Source organism: Schistocerca nitens, chromosome 7 (assembly GCF_023898315.1).
Source record: "Schistocerca nitens isolate TAMUIC-IGC-003100 chromosome 7, iqSchNite1.1, whole genome shotgun sequence".
Classification (NCBI taxonomy): Eukaryota; Metazoa; Arthropoda; class Insecta; order Orthoptera; family Acrididae; genus Schistocerca; species Schistocerca nitens.
The window spans coordinates 100,413,560-100,434,971 of NC_064620.1; the positions used below are offsets into that span (position 1 = coordinate 100,413,560).

General features: G+C 39.3%; 1 protein-coding gene across 1 annotated transcript in view; it reads right to left on the minus strand.

The window, feature by feature from the left end:
* Positions 1-4,221: 4,221 nt before the first annotated feature.
* LOC126194800 (gastrula zinc finger protein XlCGF9.1-like) overlaps positions 4,222-21,412 on the minus strand; it is a 173,945-nt gene continuing 156,754 nt past the window's right edge. Inside the window, exon 4 of the mRNA XM_049933110.1 lies at positions 4,222-4,965. Coding sequence (XP_049789067.1) covers positions 4,854-4,965 — 112 coding nt within the window. The 3' untranslated portion in view covers positions 4,222-4,853. The remainder of the gene's footprint in view (positions 4,966-21,412) is intronic.

Genomic DNA, 21,412 nt, shown 5'->3' on the forward strand with positions numbered 1-21,412 from the left:
CACTGGTCAGAATGACGTCAAATTGCAATGGAATATTATCGGAGAAGGGGGAAAATGTATGGCAGAAGAAAACAAATAGTGTGAAAGTTGATCAGTAGATGGCGCTGTATGTGTTACAATATGTAAATAAAAACGTCATGCGCATGACCCATTGAAGTTTGTATAAACACGATGAGTACACGGCTTTTCCCCCTTTCAAGTCTGCGACGTTTGCCATGACTGTCTCAATGCAGGATTGCGCCCTCCTTGCAAAGCTTTATTAATAGAATGATGACTGTGCACACGTCGCTCTGTGCAGTTGTGGACACTGAAGGGTTTGAAAAAAGGCATTGATCCATTGGCTGTTGTGCGTCTGGAGAAAATGATTTGGGAATTCGAAAAGACGGATTCTTTGGGTGTGCAACCTGGTAGAGGGAGGAAATGAATTGATTCAACGTCAGTGGAAGCAGTGGCCACAGCAATGCAGGAGGAGACAAGTTGTGGTGTGCAAATGTGTAGTGCACAGAGAATTGCCCGAACATTTGACATACCTGTGAGCACAGTGTGTAAAATCCTAGAAAACATCCTTCTTTGCTATCCGTTCAAAATTACCCACGTGCACGAGCCGCTACCTGTTGACCTGCCAGCAAGAGAGACCTTTACTTTAGAATTTCTTGCTCGCATGGAAGTTGACAAGGACTGGCCATGGAAGATTTTGTGGACAGACGAAGCCCACTTCCATCTGACACGATACGTCAATACACAGAATTGTGAAATATGGGCAACGGAAAATCCACATACAGATCAACCAGTATAACTCCATCCTGAAAAGGTCACTGTGTGGTGCAGGTTTATGGCATCATTTACCATAGGGCCATATTTATTTTTCTGAAAAGACAGGCGCAACCACATCATTCTAGCTCTCCATAAGCGTGGATGGGATCATTTTTATGCAAGATGGCGCACCTCTGCACACCGCAAATCCAGTTAAGCAGCAGCTGAAGCGCCATTTCGGAAATGCTACAATTATCAGCCGCCATTTCCCTACAACCTGGCCGTCCTGATCACCTGATCTTAATCCGAGTGACTTCTGGCTATCTGAAAGATGTGTTCAGTGTTCCGATTGAAAACTTAGCTACATTGAAGGCACACATTGCGCAACACATTCTGAACATGACCCCCTGAAACACTTCGATCAGTTGTGGAACATGCTGCTTCTTGATTTCAACTTGTTGCAGAAAACAGTGGACAGCATATCGAACATGTTTTGTGCCAGTCACAGGGAAATTAATAATCCGATTTGATTTTGATTGATGCTTTTTATGTGGTTTTGGCCTCAGGACAATTAAAAACCGATGTTAGTGATACTTTTATGCAGTTTTTGGCCTCAGGACAATTAAAAACTGATGTGATTGATGCTTTTTATTTGGTTTTTGGCCTCAGGACAATTAAAAACTGGTTTTCCCTATCCAATGTGATATGACCTTGCCATGATGGATGGGCTTAAGTAACTAACAGTATCACACCTCTAAATCCATGCACACTGGGTAGTACAGTTTGTTTAATGTCAAATGTATGCCTTAGGCATTGTTGTATGATTCATTTGTAGTTGACCACTACTATATTATGATGCTTACAGTGCCTTCTATTGCTACATTTTGTAACTATTTATTTTTCTTCTGCCATACTTTCCCCCTTCTCTGATAATATTCTGTTGCAATTTGACATCATCGTGACCAGTGGTGTTATTTCTACAGCAGTCTGAAAATTTAACTTTTATTATAATCACCCTGTATATCGACTGCCAAAAGTACACAAATACGGCATGCCACTGTGCCCAATTGTCAGCAATATTGGCACATCAATAAACTCAGTGGCCAAGTACTTGAAGAAACTGCTGTTCCTATATATGGGGAAGCGTATTCACCACATCTGCAACTTGGGGCACTTCTTGCAATGTCTCAAGCAACTACGTATCACAAAATCTGATATAAAGTTTAGTTGCAGAGAGGCACGAGGAGAAGACAGCCTCACACGTGAGCTTTCTTTCTGCTGCTCCTGTTGGAGACTCAACATCTCCTCAGTACGGTCGGTAAGTAGCAATCTATCATTATAAAATACTTTCATTATTCCATCCTAGATTTTCCATTGTTTAATCTGATATAATGTCAGTTTTGATGTGGTATCATTGTTTGGAACTGACTGCAGAGAAATTTCACAATGCTCTGCTGGGACTGTTCAGGCATATACTAACTTCAACTTATTTTCTGTACGGGGGCCAATATTAAGAGCGGACAGAAGGGGTAGGTACGAGCAGCTCTTTGTCTCCATAATGGGTTCATGAGGAGATTTGAAAATGAGGCATTAGGGATGACTAGATACAACCCTCATGCTGCTTTAGGTATATGGGTGATATTTTTGTGATCTGGCCTCATGGTAGGGCTAGGATCAATGAGTTTCTGAAACACCTGAACTCACACCACCCAAATATTAAGTTCACCATGCAACTGGAAAATAATGGCCAATTTCTGTTTGTGGATGTACTTTTCAAATGGAGTGCAGATGGCTTCTTTGGCCTACACACACTGATTTATCCCTGCAAGCCAGCAGCTGTCACCACTCAGTGCAGAAGAACAGAGTTCTGTAGACGTTGGTTCATGGAGCATATACTTTGTCAGACACAGATAGTCTGCCTGTGGAAATATAGCATCTACGACCAGTGTTCTGCAAGAATTGTTACACGGCCAAACAGATTCAGAAGGTCTTCAACCCACCACATGATCTAGAAGAGCAAGATGAAGCAAAGAATGTGGCTTATCTGCCCCAAGAAGGATCTATTTCTGCCAAAATCAGCAGGATTCTCAGGAAGCACAATATCAAGTTCGTGTTCTATCCACCTAACAAAATAAGAGGTCTACTGGAAACTGTAAAAGACGACCTTGGAATATGAAATGTAATATAACATGCCAATGTGGCATACGGTACATTGGCCAGACCACTAGGACAGTGGACATCAGATGGAAAGGACATGAGAGGCACACCCAACTAAGAAAGGCAACTCAGTCAGCCATTGCCGAGCACTGTCTGGAACTCAATCACTCCATGAACTATGATGAAACAAGGGCTCTGGCACAGACTCCCAGATACTGGGACAGTGTTATAAGAGAGTCTATATCGATATATGTGATGAACAACCTGACGAATCGAGACACTGGGTACCAACTCAATACAGCCTGGGAGCCTGCACTGGAGTTGCTGGAAACACAATAAGGGCAGCTTTAGAATCCCACAAAAAGAAGAATTGAGGGTGTGGACATAGGAAACAAACCCTAAATAGAGCACCAGGTGAAGGAGACACATCACAGAGCCCTTCCAGTGGGAGCAAATTACAAAGAGAATACCTGGAACCACAAAGGACTGAAAACGGAATGCCAGCATGCAGACATGTGCATAGAACTGCAGATGCCACACCAGCATTTGGCCTGATGCACCAGGCCGAAGAGGGAATGCCTGGGAATTATTTTAGTGGGAGCAGACTGCAGAGAGAACACCTGGTACTGCAACAGACCAAGAATGAAATGCCTAAGGACGCTGCCAGTGGGAGTGGACCACAGATGGAACACTTGGAATCGATGATGGGGGGAGGAAGAGAGTAGCTATAAATACTAGACCCATTCCACTTGATGAGCAGTCTCAGGTAGCACCTGATGAAGATAATGAGTCATGCTGTTGAAATACCATGCAAGAATGATGCTGGTAACTGGCGGAGTACTTGACACCTCAAGATGGCAATACTCTCACTTCTTTACAAGGCTTTTTTTTTCTTTTTTACTGACTGTATGAGACATTGATAAGAGAGATGAATCTACTGCAGTATGTAACACATAGCTCCACTCTTTGCTGTAATTACTCTGAAATATAGTATGAGACAGAACAAAACAAAGTGTGAGGCACCTTGTGTGTTTTACAACTGATATTTTCTTTTTATCTGCTGTTTGATTAACCACTGTAAAAGTTGCAGGTCTTTCCTTTCTTTTTGGTGAATAGTTGTGATAACTGTGAACTACTTCTACTGGTACCTTTAACTTTTTTTTTTTTTACTTACACTCTCGGAGTTGCACCATATTACCTGTTTTCTCTTGTCTGCTCCACTGCTAATAACCTTGGCTGTAGTTTCTGAAAAAACTCACTTGGATATGCTTTGTCTCACTTTGTTTCTCCCACTTTCAAAGAAAAACAAAATCAATGGCCATAAATAATTATTTATTGTATTGTTGCCATTAGTTTGCAGAACTAGTAGAACTACAGTTACTGTTGCACATTTTTCCTCAGCAAAACTTTTTATGTCCAGATAATTTCCAGCAACTTTTAAGTCATTACAGACAGGTTATCTGTATGGTCCCCTGTGGCTAAGTAAATTTTAGTATTTTGCATGCTGTTTGCATGCTATACATGCACTTAGACTTGTATGTTACTGCAATTGAATGCCTGGAATATAAGCAAAAGAGAAGACATTCATCTGTCATTTATGATTTTGTGATTTGCAAAGAAATGTGGGGAAAGCTTTGCAAATCACAATGCTTGCTAGGGAGGAGAGGATATGTACCAAACTGTCTGATAATATATTATCACAGTGTGCCTAAATTACCTTGAAAATCTAGTAACACACAAGTGAATGGCTAATCAGTTGGGTTTTCTCTCTGTATCTCCAGCCTATTTAAGGGATAAGTACCCTTAACTTACAGTGATCAGTGCCTGTGTCATTACATGGACATCATTAAATACATCAGTAAATATGATGTAGTGTCCATGGTTACTGTTGCATTTTTCCACATTTTGTGTTGTGCTCTCACAACGACATGTGATCATCATTGTTAAGTAGAATGTTTTTCATGAAGGTGTGTCAGGAGGGTGTACAGCTGTGCGAAATGTGTGTTACACACAGGACAGGAGAAAGATCGCTCACTGCTGTGGGACTGCATGTGCCTGCAACAGAGTTAATACAACCTTTGTAAACATCATAGTGGAACACATAACAAAGAGATGTTGTTAAGTTGATAAATTAACATATGATACTGAAATATTATTCTAGGACAGTAACTGTAAGGTGTTGTCATCTATCATTATTAGAAGTAACAATATATGTCAGTAACCAGTAATATTAAAATCAGTAAATTTCAATTACTGACATTTAATACTGACAACACTACGTCTATGTAAATAATGTATGCAGTACCTTCGTGACAAAGTGAAACCTACAGATTCTTAGAATGTACATGGTGTAAGGGTACAGATATCGATCCTACACTTGAAGGATCTAATCTACCCTTACACGTCTTTGCTACAACACTGTGGCGTTGCTGACACAGATGCCCCATACCTCTAGAAGGGAGAGACTGGTGCCTGTAGATTGTTTGGCATGAAGGAGAGAGTCGGTTGAGCCAGAGCATGCTTGCAGGGCAGATTTCAAGTGCCCGTGTTTCCCGTGATCACACATAATAGTGAAGTATTTTGTGGAAACATTATACAGAGTCTTGCCCAAGCCATCACAAGAGTAGGATGCGTATGTGTGTGAGCAGAGTGAGACTTTTGAAGCACAGCATTAATTCCATATCAGGGTAGTTATTATATAATGAAAAGGTGATCAAACAGCAAGGAATCGGCAATAGTAAACTCATATGTTAGTGACAGATGAGTGACTGTAACTATAGTATAAATGTAATCTAAACAAGTGGGGACACATTGCCTGAATTTAAAGTAGAATAAAATAGCTGTGTTTTACAAAAATGTTCACATATTAGAACCTCCTTCTTTATTATTGGAACATTTTGATAGGGCATAAATTATAGAACAGTGTACAAGAACAGGCAGGGCATTTGCTGTATACTCACAGTCAGAATTTTAATTAACGATGCATGTACCTTGGGGTAAGTTGTTCTCTGAACCCTGGCTACTTGTGACAGTCCAGTGCTTAATATTTTCCAAAGAGCCAAGTTATAGCAATTAATAATCAACTAAAAATCAACAAATAGTATGGGGGCGGCTTAAAACTGACAAGAATATCAGATTGGTAAACAACATTAGTACTATCCTGGATGTACAGTCGAAAGATGATGGAATACAGAACACTGATTTTATATGTGTGAAAAGTAGAAATGGTTTCTATCTTCTACATATACATCTACACTCACATTACACTAACCACAGTACATATGTCTTGAGTGTGAGTTCTGCCCTTAATCGCTGCAGCATTTCACTTCACAGATCCCTCTTCTGGACACAGCATGAACTGCGAGGGTGCTGAGGTATGATGGCATATCAGTACCTTATGGGGTTGTTTCTTACAGGGATAAGTGGAAGTCTGCTTATTCAATGCACTTCTGAATCAAGATGGCCATTGTCAACTAAGTAAGGCTTGGAATCCAGCTTTTAGTTTGCTCAAAGAACAGAATTAATAAAACCCTGTACCACTACTGGCCATTTCTTTCCAGTTCCACCTGCGAATGTAGTGAGGTAAAAATGACTGCCTATACAGCTCCATACAAGCCCCAATTTCTCTTCTCTTCACAGTCCTTATGCGAGATGTATGTTAGTGGCAGAGGAATTAGTCAGCATTGAGCTGCAATTGCTGGATCTCTAAACACTTTCAAAAGTTTTTTGCAAAACGAACATTGTCTTTCCTCCAGGAATTCCCATTTGAGTTTACAGAGCATGTCCACAATACTCACGTATTGACCAAAACCACTGACAATAAAACTAGCAGCAAGCCTCTGAACTGCTCTGATGTCTTCCTTTAATCAGACCTAGTGGGGATCCAAAACACTTGAACAATAGGGCCTACTCAAGAATGGATCATTCTATTGTTCTATGTGTGATCTACTTTATAGATGAGCTGCACTTTTCTAGAATTTTCTCAATAAACTGAAGTAGACCATTCACATTCCCTACTGCCGACTTTATGTGCGTGTTCCATTTCATATCGCTTTGCGATCTTATGCCTAGGTATTTAACCAATGTGACTGTGTATACCAGCACACCACACACTGTATTCAAACAAAACAGGATTGTCTTCCTAATCATCTGCATTACCTTTAATTTTCCATATTTAGAGCAAGCTGCCATTAATCTAAATCATGCAGAAATTCTGTCTAAATCATCCAGTATCCTTCAAACATTCATTGATGACACTTTCCCATACACCACAGTATTATCAGTAAATAGTCACAGATTGCTCCTCATCCTGTCTGTCAGATTGTTTATGTATACAGAGAACAAGAGTGGTTCTAGGCACTCCTGACAATACCATTGTCTCTGACATACACTTGCCATCCTGGACAATGTACCGGGTTCTATTAGTTAAGTCTTTGAGCCACCCAAATATCTGAGAACATATTCCGTATGCTCGGATTTTTGTTAAGAGTATGCAGTGGGGCACAGTTGTCAGTAACTAACGTATATGGAAGACGTTACATGCAAAAGTTTTTGACAAAGAGGAAATTGATGCTGCCACAGAAGCAGACAGACAATGCACCATATATGGAAACTTACGATAAACATAAATTACAACAAGCCAGTAGAAATGCAAAAAAGGTCCCACAAAGTCAACATGAATTCATTCCCAAGGCTGCTCTGAATCCGGCCACAGTCACAAAGAAGCATGGGGAGCCACCTGATGGGTGGCACACTGTGGTCAGGTTGCAACAACTCGCACTATTTCCTCTACAGTTCCTGGCCGAAAGACATGGCTATGTGCTAATGTTTTTGTACACAACACACACCAGTGTATCCGTATGTAATAAAAGCACAACCTCATGCTGAAGGGAGGACGGGACTACGACCCAAAGAACAGGGTCCTCTGTAGGTAACAGCAGCATTCCATCCCAAATATAAACACAATTCCGTAATGCAAAATAATTTCTCAAAGGATCAGAAGCATGGCTCGGAGGTTTGTCCAGCCAGCTGTGTTGCACAAACAAAACAACTAAATTAAAACAGCATCCGTGGATACTGCAGCTGCAATTTTAGTGCTGGTAATAGGAAAACCATCAACAACAATTTGGAGTATTGCCGAACTCAATGTGAGAGATACAATGAACATACCCATTAGGGCAGTGCAGTGAAATTTAGCGTTAATGGGTTATGGCAGCAGATGAATGATGCACATGCCTCAGCTAACAGCGTGACATCATCTGCAATGCCTCTCCTGGGCTCGTGACCAAATCGGTTGGACCCCAGGTGACTGGAAAACCATGGCCTGGTCAGATGAGTCTCGATTTCAGTTGGTAAGAGCTGGTGATAGGGTTAGTGTGTGGCGTAGACCCCATGAAGCCAAGGACTCAAGTTGTCAACAAAGCACTTTGCAAGCTGGTGGTGGCTCCATAATGGTGTGGGCTGTATTTACATGGAATTGACTGGGCCTTTTGGTCAAATTGAACTGATCACTGACTGGAAATAGTTATATTTGGCTACTTGGAGACCATTTGCAGGCAGTCACGGGCTTCATGTTCCCAAAAAACAATAAATTTTTTATGGATGACAGTGCAGCTAGTCACATGGTCACAACTGTTCGCAAGTGGTTTGGAGAACACGCTGGACAATTCGAGTGAATGATTTGTCCACCAAGATCGTCTGACATGAATCCCAGTGAACATCATTGGGACATAGTCAAGAGGTCAATCTGTGCGCAAAATCCTCCAATGGCTACACTTTTGCATGTATGGATAGTTATAGATGTTGCCTGGCTCAGTCTTTCTGCAAGGAACTTCTGACACTTGTTGGGCCCATGTCACATCGAGCTGCTGCACTAGGCTGCAAGAGGAGGTTTTACACGATGTCGGGAGGTATCCATGACTTTTATCACATCAATGCAGATTTAAAAATGTAGACTATGTCAGTAAAAATTTGAGGTAAATTGGTGAAAAACTTTTCAAGAGTTTTACTACAAATGTTTCCCCTTTATACAGTATATACGTATATATGATGTATATTTAAAAATAAGTAGCCTAAGTTCCTCCAAATGTTCATAAGAGTTACATGTAAAAATGTGAACTAATTCAGTTAAGAACTTTATAAAAGTTTGGTAACAGCATTAAGCAATTACTTGTCTTTACAAAGTAGTATAGATTTTATTTATACATTTATATACCACAAGTATCTTAATAATATATAGCCTATAACCGTCTGAAAAGTTATTACAGTATTGCATAAAAATTTGAAGGAAATCAGTCATGAACTTATCAAGATTTTTGATATTTTATATATTTTATTTTTAAATATACATCATATATAAATATATACTGTACAAAGGGGAAACATTTTTAGGAAAACTCTTGAAACATTTTTCACCAATTTACCATGGACCCTGCCGTTGGTGGGGAGGCTTGCGTGCCTCAGCGATACAGATAGCCGTACCGTAGGTGCAACCACAATGGAGGGGTATCTGTTGGGAGGCCAGACAAACGTGTGGTTCCTGAAGAGGGGCAGCAGCCTTTTCAGTAGTTGCAGGGGCAAAAAACAGTCTGGATGATTGACTGATCTGGCCTTGTAACACCAACCAAAACGGCCTTGCTGTGCTGGTACTGCGAACGGTTGAAAGCAAGGGGGGAAACTACAGCCGTAATTCTTCCCGAGGGCTTGCACCTTTACTGTATTGTTAATGATGATGGCCTCCTCTTGGGTAAAATATTCCGGAGGTAAAATAGTCCCCCATTCGGATCTCTGGGCGGAGACTACTCAAGAGTACATCGTTATCAGGAGAAAGAAAACTGGCGTTCTACGGATCAGAGCGTGGAATGTCACATCCCTTAATCCGGCAGGTAGGTTAGAAAATTTAAAAAGGGAAATGGATAGGTTAAAGTTAGATATAGTGGGAATTAGTGAAGTTCAGTGGCAGGAGGAACAAGACTTTTGGTCAGGTGAATACAGGGTTATAAATACAAAATCAAATAGGGGTAATGCAGGAGTAGGTTTAATAATGAATAAAAAAAATTGGAGTTGGGTAAGCTACTACAAACAACATAGTGAACGCATTATTGTGGCCAAGATAGACACGAAGCCCATTCTTACGACAGTAGTACAAGTCTATATGCCAACTAGCTCTGCAGATGATGAAGAAATTGATGAAATGTATGATGAAATAAAATAAATTATTCAGATAGTGAAGGGAGACGAAAATTTAATAGTCATGGGTGACTGGAATTCGGTAGTAGGAAAAGGGAGAGAAGGAAACACAGTAGGTGAATAGGGACTGGGGCTAAGAAATTAAAGAGGAAGCCGCCTGGTAGAATTTTGCACAGAGCACAACTTAATCATAGCTAACACTTGGTTCAAGAATCATAAAAGAAGGTTGTATACATGGAAGAAGCCTGGAGATACTGCCAGGTTTCAGATAGATTATATAACGGTAAGACAGAGATTTAGGAACCAGGTTTTAAATTGTAAGACATTTCCAGGGGGCAGATGTGGACTCTGACCACAATCTATTGGTTATGAACTGTAGATTAAAACTGAAGAAACCGCAAAAAGGTGGGAATTTAAGGAGATGGGACCTGGATAAACTGACTAAACCAGAGGTTGTACAGAGTTTCAGGGAGAGCATAAGGGAACAATTTACAGGAATGGGGGAAATAAATACAGTAGAAGAAGAATGGGTAGCTTTGAGGGATGAAGTAGTGAAGGCAGCAGAGGATCAAGTAGGTAAAAAGAAGAGGGCTAGTAGAAATCGTTGGGTAACAGAAGAAATTATGAATTTAACTGATGAAAGGAGAAAATATAAAAATGCAGTAAATGAAGCAGGCAAAAATGAGATCGACAAGAAGTGCAAAATGGCTAAGCAGGGATGGCTAGAGGACAAATGTAAGGATGTAAGGATGTAGAGGCTTATCTCACTAGGGGTAAGATAGATACTGCCTACAGGAAAATTAAAGAAACCTTTGGAGAAAAGAGAGCCACTTGTATGAATGTCAAGAGCTCAGATGGAAACCCAGTTCTAAGCAAAGAAGGGAAAGCAGAAAGGTGGAAGGAGTATATAGAGGGTCTATACAAGGGCGATGTACTTGAAGACAATATTATGGAAATGGAAGAGGATGTAGATGAAGCTGAAATGGGAGATATGATACTGCGTGAAGAGTTTGACAGAGCACTGAAACACCTGCGTCGAAATAAGGCCCCGGGAGTAGATAACATTCCATTAGAACTACTGACAGTCTTGGGAGAGCCAGCCCGACAAAACGCTACCATCTGGTGAACAAGATTTATGAGACGGACGAAATACCCTCAGACTTCAAGAAGAATATAATAATTCCAATCTCAAAGAAAGCAGGTGTTGACAGATGTGAAAATTACCGAACTATCAGTTTAATAAGTCACAGCTGGAAAATACTAACGCGAATTCTTTACAGACGAATGGAAAAACTAGTAGAAGCTGACCTCGGGGAAGATAAATTTGGATTCCGTAGAAATATGGGAACACGTGAGGCAATACTGACCCTACGACTTATCTTAGAAGCTAGATTAAGGAAAGGCAAACCTATGTTTCTAGCATTTGTAGACTTAGAGAAAGCTTTTGACAATGTTGACTGGACTACTCTCTTTCAAATTCTGAAGGTGGCAGGGGTAAAATACAGGGAGCGAAAGGCTATTTACTATTTGTATAGAAATCAAATGGCAGTTATAAGAGTTGGAAAGGGAGTGAGACAGGGTTGTAGTCTCTCCCCGATGTTATTCAATCTGTATATTGAGCAAGCAGTAAAGGAAACAAAAGAAAAATTAGGAGTAGGTATTAAAATCCATGGAGAAGAAATAAAAACTTTGAGGTACGCTGATGACATTGTAATTCTGTCAGAGACAGCAAAGGGCTTGGAAGAGCAGTTGAACGGAATGGATAGTGTCTTGAAAGGAGGAGGATATAAGATGAACATCAACAAAAGCAAAACGAGGATAATGGAATGAAGTCGAATTAAGTCAGGTGATGCTGAGGGTATTAGGTTAGGAAATGAGACACTTAAAGTAGTGAAGGAGTTTTGCTATTTGGGGAGCAAAATAACTGATGATGGTCAAAGTAGAGAGGATATAAAATGTAGACTGGCAATGGCAAGGAAAGCGTTTCTGAAGAAGAGAAATTTGTTAACATCCAGTACTGATTTAAGTGTCGGGAAGTCATTTCTGAACGTATTTGTATGGAGTGTAGCCATGTATGGAAGTGAAACATGGACGATAAATAGTAGCTTTCAAAATGTGGTGCTACAGAAGAATGCTGAAGATTAGATGGGTAGATCACATAACCAATGAGGAGGTATTGAATAGGATTGGGGAGAAGAGAAGTTTGTGGCACAACTTGACTAGAAGAAGGGATCGATTGATAGGACATGTTCTGAGGCATCAAGGGATCACCAATTTAGTATTAGAGGGCAGCGTGGAGGGTAAAAATCGTAGAGGGAGACCAAGAGATGAATACACCAAGCAGATTCAGAAGGATGCAGGTTGCAGTAGGTACTGGGAGATGAAGAAGCTTGCACAGGATAGAGTAGCATGGAGAGCTGCATTAAACCAGTCTCAGGACTGAAGACCACAACAACACAACATTGGATGTCACAGCCTAGATAAATATCTGAGATCAGTTTCAAAATTACAGCCACCAGGAAAGTCTGAATTCTCACACAAGGAGTGATGTATAGCCTCAGTTGTACAATTTCTAATAATTACAAAAAACAGTGGAGACAGCTTTTGGTTAAAAAGAGTTTAATTGGGGCTGTAGTTTACCTCCACTGACGTATAATATTTAGAGTTCGACAGAGGGGATAGATATCAATGACAAGATTCACAGTTGACTTTGCTCTCCCAGTTGAAACTGCAGAAGGTTTTGAAAATTTATTGTTGAGTGGACATAGTGATTTATGTGGAGCACAAACAAAGACGACTATAAAATAATCAGCAGTATCAGAAATGAAAACAGCTTGGTATACTATACAGCTTGAGGAGAAAAAAAATGAAACACTTTAAATAATGCTGTTATCTAGACAAAAGACCACAAAAGCTGGTGAAACTAGCAGTGAGAAAAATTAAGAGAATGATCAGAAACTGGAAAAGGATTTGAAATGTTTGTGGTGAAGGACATCAAAAATTGAATGGAAAAATAAAGCATAAATGAAAAAGTATTGGTCAGAAAACATAACAAAAGAAGTTAATTGGGAACCCAGACTAAAAGCAACAAAACATTTGTGGGATGTATAGTGCAGTACTCTGTTACAGTGAGATAGTAAGGATAAGAAACAATTTCAGTGTATTATATAAATGTTCCGTTCAACAGACATAATAGATGTTCTAATACGAAAGGATTAATACACAACAGAAAAAAGTAACACAACGGATGTAAGAACAAAGTTCACCAATTAATTCTCTCTCTCTCTGTCTTGTGAAAGAAAGTTTATAGAACTGCTGGCGAATAATTATGTTGCGAAAGTTTTTAGTATTGTCAATAGGCACATACAATGGGATGTGTCTTTCACAGTGGTTTGCAGGTTACAGATGTAGATGTAGATAGAAAAGTACACAAAACTATACTGGTTTTTGGTATATTACCTCCTTTCTTGGCAAGGAGAGAGGGATAGATTGGGGACAGTTGGAAATGAAGGGTACTTCACTCAAACCACAGCATGAGAGTTTTCTCAAGTCAGTGTTCTTTTTCATACAAGTAAATTTACAATTTGTCATTATGACTAACCTCATGACTCACTGTTACAGAATAATTACTTATTGTAATGTACGGAAAGTATTGGTTAAGAATCACAAATTATTTAGGAATAAAAGAGGCAACTCACTTAAAGGCAGAAGGGCTGTGTTTTTGAGATATACACACACATAAGGTACAGAGCTTTACTTTGCTAGCTTTCGGAAAGTAATTCCCTTCTCAAGCTGCAGGGAGACAGGCGTGTGTGTGTGTGTGTGTGTGTGTGTGTGTGTGTGTGTGTGTGTGTGTATTTCTCCTACAGCTTGAGAAGGGAATTCCATTCCTTAATTACTTATTGTAATGGAGATAGTTAAATATTTATCAGTATTTATCAGTTATCATGAATAATAATCAAGTATCACTCAAATCTCATCACCAGTTGGTACAGTTGTATGATATGTAGATTAAATATTTCGAGCAATATCACTATTAGATAAACATCTGTAACATAATCACCTGGACTCTGGAAACTGAACAAGTTACTGTACAAGGATATTGGCACATACTGTGCATCATCTGCCACTGTGTAATATTGATAGTCATTGGTAAATGACCTGCAGGTCATCAGTTTGACTCTCATCATTCACAATTATTTATCATCTGGCAGTTATGATTTCCAGAATACTTTGGGACTTACCTGTTTATGAAATACTGTAAATTTCTAAAACATTCTTTTATAAATATAATGAGGAGAAATCTCTGCAGAGGCAGACAGTTCAGCTCTGTGTGTACTTTCAGTGTGAATTGATAGTTCTTGTAGATGACTTGCTGTCATAACTGGTAATTCATTTAAGATTCTAAAAGACACAGTTTGGAAGAGTCATAGGGTGTCTTGGACACTGACACTGCCATAGCTTCAATAAGGCTACATGGAGCCTTCACCTTAATGAGAAGGAATCCAAATACAAACAGCACATAAAGTAAGTTTATCCACAATGGGTGCAGTTGAACTCTATGAGTTTCTTTATAGGGTGTAGAATAATAACCACTACCAGAAACAATAGAAGGTGATTTTATTTAACACATGACTGCTTTTTGGGTTTGCTCTCATTTTCAGGTGGTTTACATCCATTTACACATTTCTGTTTCAGTTGTGTCTATTAGGTCATCATCACATTATTTGCTTTTTATTTAAACGGTGAACTCCAGCATTGAATATGGAAACATGTAAATGAATGTAAACCACCTGAAGATGGGTGCAAGATCCCAACAAAATGGTTAATGAGATCTGACCTTGTCATAATAATTGCAGCAGCTGGGATGACATGATGTGTCTTGTCAGCACCTACTTTTACTTCTATGATACAATCCAGAAGAGTTTTGATAACCACAATGAAAAGCTCAAGAGGTGGGGCAAACTTCCAGTGGAAATAAAGCAAACATTTGGTGACAACCAACAGCAGGTCTTCATAAGTGAAGAACAATTGGGAGACAGAGCCCAGCAGCAGGGGAAGGTAACACATTTGTTTACACGAAGTGACACTGTGACACACAGTGAACCTGACTACAAAGGAGGCTGAATAAGTTTCACACTAATGAAGGATGTGACTAGGGATGTGTGTAACAGAATACTGTCGACATATGTCAACACAACAGAGAACTTCATTAAGTGACATCAATTAATTAAGTCAAGATTTTAATTTATCATTGACACCAATCTCAATAAGGCAGACTGACACAGGAAAGGCACCAAAAACCCTGGGCTTAAGCTGCAACCATCAGATAAGTTCTTGATAACATATATGCAAGTGGCTCCAATACCAAATCAAAAGTCGTGCAGAAAAAGGACACTTGGAGAATGAAAGAAATATACCAGTGTTTCTGTTGTGGACAACTTAACACATTATATGTTATTGTAAAGAAAGAAGATTATTTGATGACCATTATGCTGCAAGACAATAAACTTCAGGCCAACTCTGTCCACGCATTTGGGCCTGCTGGTCTAGTGATAAAGAGTGTACCTGGAAACTGAAAGATTGCAGGATCAAATCCTGGCCAGACCACAGACTTTTCGAACTGTCTTTAACCTAGCCTTCACCTCCCAATCTATACTAACGCGAATTCTTTACAGACGAATGGAAAAACTAGTAGAAGCCGACCTTGGGGAAGATCAGTTTGGATTCCGTAGAAATATTGGAACACGTGAGGCAATACTGACCCTACGGCTTATCTTAGAAGCTAGATTAAGGAAAGGCAAACGTACATTTTTAGCATTTGTAGACTTAGAGAAAGCTTTTGACAATGTTGACTGGAATACTCTCTTTCAAATTCTGAAGGTGGCAGGGGTAAAATATAGGGAGCGAAAGGCTATTTACAATTTGTATAGAAACCAAATGGCAGTTATAAGAGTTGAGGGGCATGAAAGGGAAGCAGTGGTTGGGAAGGGAGTGAGACAGGGTTGTAGCCTCTCCCCGATGTTATTCAATCTGTATATTGAGCAAGCAGTGAAGGAAACAAAAGAAAAATTCGGTGTAGGTATTAAAATCCATGGAGAAGAAATAAAAACTTGGAGGTTCGCCGATGACATTGTAATTCTGTCAGAGACAGCAAAGCACTTAGAAGAGCAGTTGAACGGAATGGATGGTGTCTTGAAGGGAGGATATAAGATGAACATCAACAAAAGCAAAATGAGGATAATGGAATGTAGTCGAATTAAGTCGGGTGATGTTGAGGGTATTAGATTAGGAAATGAGGCACTTAAAGTAGTGAAGGAGTTTTGCTATTTAGGGAGTAAAATAACTGATGATGGTCAAAGTAGAGGGGATATAAAATGTAGACTGGCAATGGCAAGGAAAGCGTTTCTGAAGAAGAGAAATTTGTTAACATCGAGTTTTGATTTAAGTGTTAGGAAGTCGTTTCTGAAAGTATTTGTATGGAGTGTAGCCATGTATGGAAGTGAAACATGGAGGATAAATAGTTTAGACAAGAAGAGAATAGAAGCTTTCGAAATGTGGTGCTACAGAAGAATGCTAAAGATTAGATGGGTAGATCACATAACTAATGAGGAGGTGTTGAATAGGATTGGGGAGAAGAGAAGTTTGTGGCACAACTTGACTAGAAGAAGAGATCGGTTGGTAAGACATGTTCTGAGGCATCAAGGGATCACCAATTTAGTATTGGAGGGCAGCGTGGAGGGTAAAAATCGTAGAGGGAGACCAAGAGATGAATACACCAAGCAGATTCAGAAGGATGTAGGTTGCAGTAGGTACTGAAGAAGCTTTCACAGGATAGAGTAGCATGGAGAGCTGCATCAAACCAGTCTCAGGACTGAAGACCACAACAACAACAACAACAACAACAATTTACATCACCATGGAGTGGTTTCAGCTGCTTTTCCAGACATCAAGACAATGAGAACTAAACAAGACGATGTGCTATGTAGGTGATGCCATCACATTTTTCTGAAGATTGCACATGGAAAATACACCATCAAGAACACGCCTTCAAGGACCCCTGTCAAAGGGCAGAACACAACCCTTTTTGAATTTCCAGTTTTAGTGGAATCCAGCCATAATGTTGTCCTTGAATGAGAATTGCTGTAGGCATCACAAGCAATAATAAAATGTCGAAAATGTGAATACTCAATTGATGAAGACACTTCAACAAGTTCATACAACAACGGTTACTTTGGGCAACTGTTGACCACAGAAAACACATTGTTATGCCACCACCATCAATGAGATGAGTTGTGGTTAAAAGTCTGGATGCTCAGTTAAAATGTGAAACTCTAGTTAACTGCAAAATGTTACACACTTTCAAAAAATAAAATATATATGAAAATGGGAATCATAACCCTCAAAAGTCAGCAGGGAGAGGGAGCTGTGGGTCACCAACTGCCATGAATAGCTAAAAATCACCTGTCGAACCCATCCAGCAAGGTCAGCTCAGTACCATCAATGAAGACTCATGCTACTCTACCATTACCAATTACCCACTGAAGGAAACCACTATCCAGCCACCAACAGACTCTGGCTTGATTGAGGAACAATGTTGGTGTCTGTAGGGTATTATCTGTCAATTTTGGGTGCAGACAAGGCAGATCAGACAAACTAACATGAAACACCAAATAAACACTGGGGATCACCCCCCCCCCCCTCCCAAAAAATCAGTTACCACTCATACTGGCTGTCTCCAGCTGAATAATGAATAATACAGAAGTAGCGAAGAAGATCTTGTGAAGTGACATCATTCAGCCATCACATTGTCCTTTGTCCTCCTCTGTGGTCCTAGTGAAGAAGGAAGATACCACATAGTTTTTCTATGTTGATTATGAGCAGCTGAACAACCTCATCAGAAAGGATGTATACACATTGGTTCAAACTGATCACATTTTGGATCACCTGAAGGGAGGGAAATATATCTTCACTACAGATACCCAAACTGACCACTGGCAGATTGAGGTTGACACAGCTGACTGGAAAAAGGAGTCTCTCATAACACCTTACGAGTTCAAAGATATTCCATTTGGTCCATGCAGCAATCCAACCACCTTTGAACACAGTTGGACAATATGCTTCGACATCTTAAATGGATGATGTATCTTGGTAACCTAGGTGACATTGTTGTTTTCTCAAAGACATATGGAAGGCATCTAACCTGTTTGACAACAGTGATGAATTGTGTCTTTGATGCACATTAATGCCTAAATCTGAAAAATGACTCTTCATTGCCCGAGGAAAAAAAATCTTGGGGTGACAAGTTAACTATTTATTTATTTATTTTCAAGTTCCATGGATCCTCTATGTGAGTGTATCACTAGGGTGTAGAATGCATGAGATTATTACCATAATAACTCTATGTAAATGGTCATGAGGTTTACAAGCTAAATCATATGTAAACAGATATATGAGGTTCAAGTGTCTAAATAACACAGCTTATAGTAGTAATGATGGTTACATAAACAAATTATAAGGCTTACATTCGAGTTCATACAAAAAGCATTCTGTCAACAACTGATATACCAGTGCTATATAGCCATTTCTTATAGGAATGTTTAAAATTAAACAATTTCACTAATTATTACACATTGTCAGAAAATTCTTGTAAAGAACAGAAAGAACTATTCAACAGATAAATCTGTTTTTTGAATTCAGTCTTATCCCCAATAACTGATATAACATGGCCTGGATGTTTATCATATAATTTTATGCTTGAATAATGTACTCTTTTCTGAAGCTTGCTGAGATTTTTTATATCTTTGTAAGATCATGTTTATTTCTTGTATTATGATCATAATATTCACTGCTTGTTCTGTAAATTGCATTATTATTGTTAACAAAGCACATTAGTGAAAAAATGTATTGGTTTGGCACGATGAAAATCCCCAGTTGTTTGAATAAATTTCTGTAAGAGCATCTAGGGTGCACTCTACCCATAATAACTAAAAAGTGTCTTTCCTGATCCAGAAAATGTGAGACCCATAACAGATTTTCCAAGTTCTTGACAGATTCTTGATGTGACAGGCTTCTGTGGAATGTGCTTTAACTACAGCTGCTTTGTAAAGGATTTCATTTGCAAGGTACAACCACTACAAGAACCAATGTAGGGAGACATCTAATTTTTATGGAGGCAAGAGAAAGAAAGATCTTTCTGTATCCTTAAAGAGGTACTGAAATCTTCATCAGCCATGACACTTTTGATGAGATGTCACAGCTGTATACAAAAATGGATGCAAACAAAGGCTATCAACTGCATTTCATTAAGCCCAAGAAAGGAACCTTACAGTGGTGGTGATATCATACTCATTGTTACACTAACAAACATTGAAGCTGAGTAAAGTGAAAATTCGGAGACCACAGAGGCCTTGGAGAAGAAAGACTTTGTCAAAGGAGAATTCAGATTAATACATAGAACATTTTATAAAAGGAATTACAAGCCAGTAGAACACAAATGGTTGCTAATCATCCAAGCTCTTTTAAGCCTGCATTACTGGCACATTTTCATAATATTCCAACATCAGGACACTTGAGTTTTGCAAAGACCCATGACAGAACTGGAAACTGTTTATCACTGGGCATGTCTCTACTTATATGTCAAATATGATGTAAGTTACTGTAGGGAACACTAGTGATGGAATTATATTCCTCAGTTACCCCCAAGAGATCTGTTACTAGTTCTTCCTGCAGTTGCTACATTTCCCTGGATTGAAATTGACCTCTTGGTGAGATTTCGTAAGTCAAAAAATGGGAATAAATGGACAGTGGTGTGCACTACATGTCTCACCAGCTGTACTGTCCCCAAGCCTGTACTGACTGCAGAAGCTCCAGAAATTGCAATACTTCTTGTCAAAGGAATAAGTCTGACACATGGAACACCACAACTAATAATATCTGATTGTGGAAGAATACATCAGTCAACACTAGTGTCAGAAGCAATTTAACAAAGCAACATTGTTCATAGGAGAGTGATTACCTACCACCTACACATGAACTGCCACATGGAATTTTCTAATAAGATGCTGGAAGATATGCTTCTGATGTACATTAACTTCAGACATAGAGGCTGGGCTACAATATTGCTTGTTGTGACATTCACATACAACATAACAAAGCAACACACTACAGGTACTGTGCCTTTTCCCTGAATCACAGTATAGAGGCCAACACAACAATGGATACTTGGATTCCATTTCAATTTGGCTATTCTCATGATGATTTCATCAAGAGCTAATCACCACAACTGAAGAAGTAAGACAGCTGGCATGTGTAACAATCTTGTACAGGATAAGGATCTTGGATGCTGTTAAGACAAACACTGAGGTATAAGCTATATTCTAAGGGACCTAGTATGGATTTTTACACCTGTGGGAAAGGTCGCACTTTCAGAAAAAGTATTAAAGTGCTACTTTGGCCTGTACTGAATCACATATTGCTTGTCACAAATCAACAGTGAAGTTCAGGATGATATCGATCAGCACAATCATACAAAAGATCACTGTCTAGATGAAAATCCAGGAAGCTCACAGGTCATTTTTCTATGAGAAAAGGGAGCGATGGCAGGCTCTTATGTTATCTGCATTGATAAAGCAGTTAAAGTTACTTGCTGGTGAATGCATGTCACCTGTTGAATTCCCACCATTTCCGATAATGTATAATTTGATACAGAATTTGTGATTTCTATGTGATATTGAGACTTTTATACATATGGAATATTTTAATTTATGAAAACATTCTATGTATGAGCAAATAGGAATGTACACTCTCATTAGGCATGCAGTTAAGCTTGAAGAGTACTTTTGTGTGAGATCACTAAACGTTTCCAGTGTGAAGTGTTAATTATATAATTGACGATACTGCTCTTGTAATCAGTAATTGATTTCAAATAGAGATTTTAAAAATAACCACATAGTACAATGATGTATCACGCAAGTAGTGGGTAAAATAATTTATCATAAACAGATTAATTTCTCACACAACTTAAACCATTACTGGCATTCAGTATCACTCGTTGTGTCTAGGCTAGTGGTCTAGTAGCACAGTGTGTGCCTGGAAACCATGATGTCATGGGACCAAATCCCAGACAAACTACGGAACTTTTCAATCTGCCTTTAATCAAGCAATCACCTCTCAATGATGTGATGAGTCATCAAGAATGACACATAGTTCAGATTCCACATTAACCTGTAGGTCCCCTTTTCCTAGTTGGATGCTAAAGTGGCATCCAATTGAAAGACTTGCACCTGGTCACTGAGACAATGAAATTCAATAA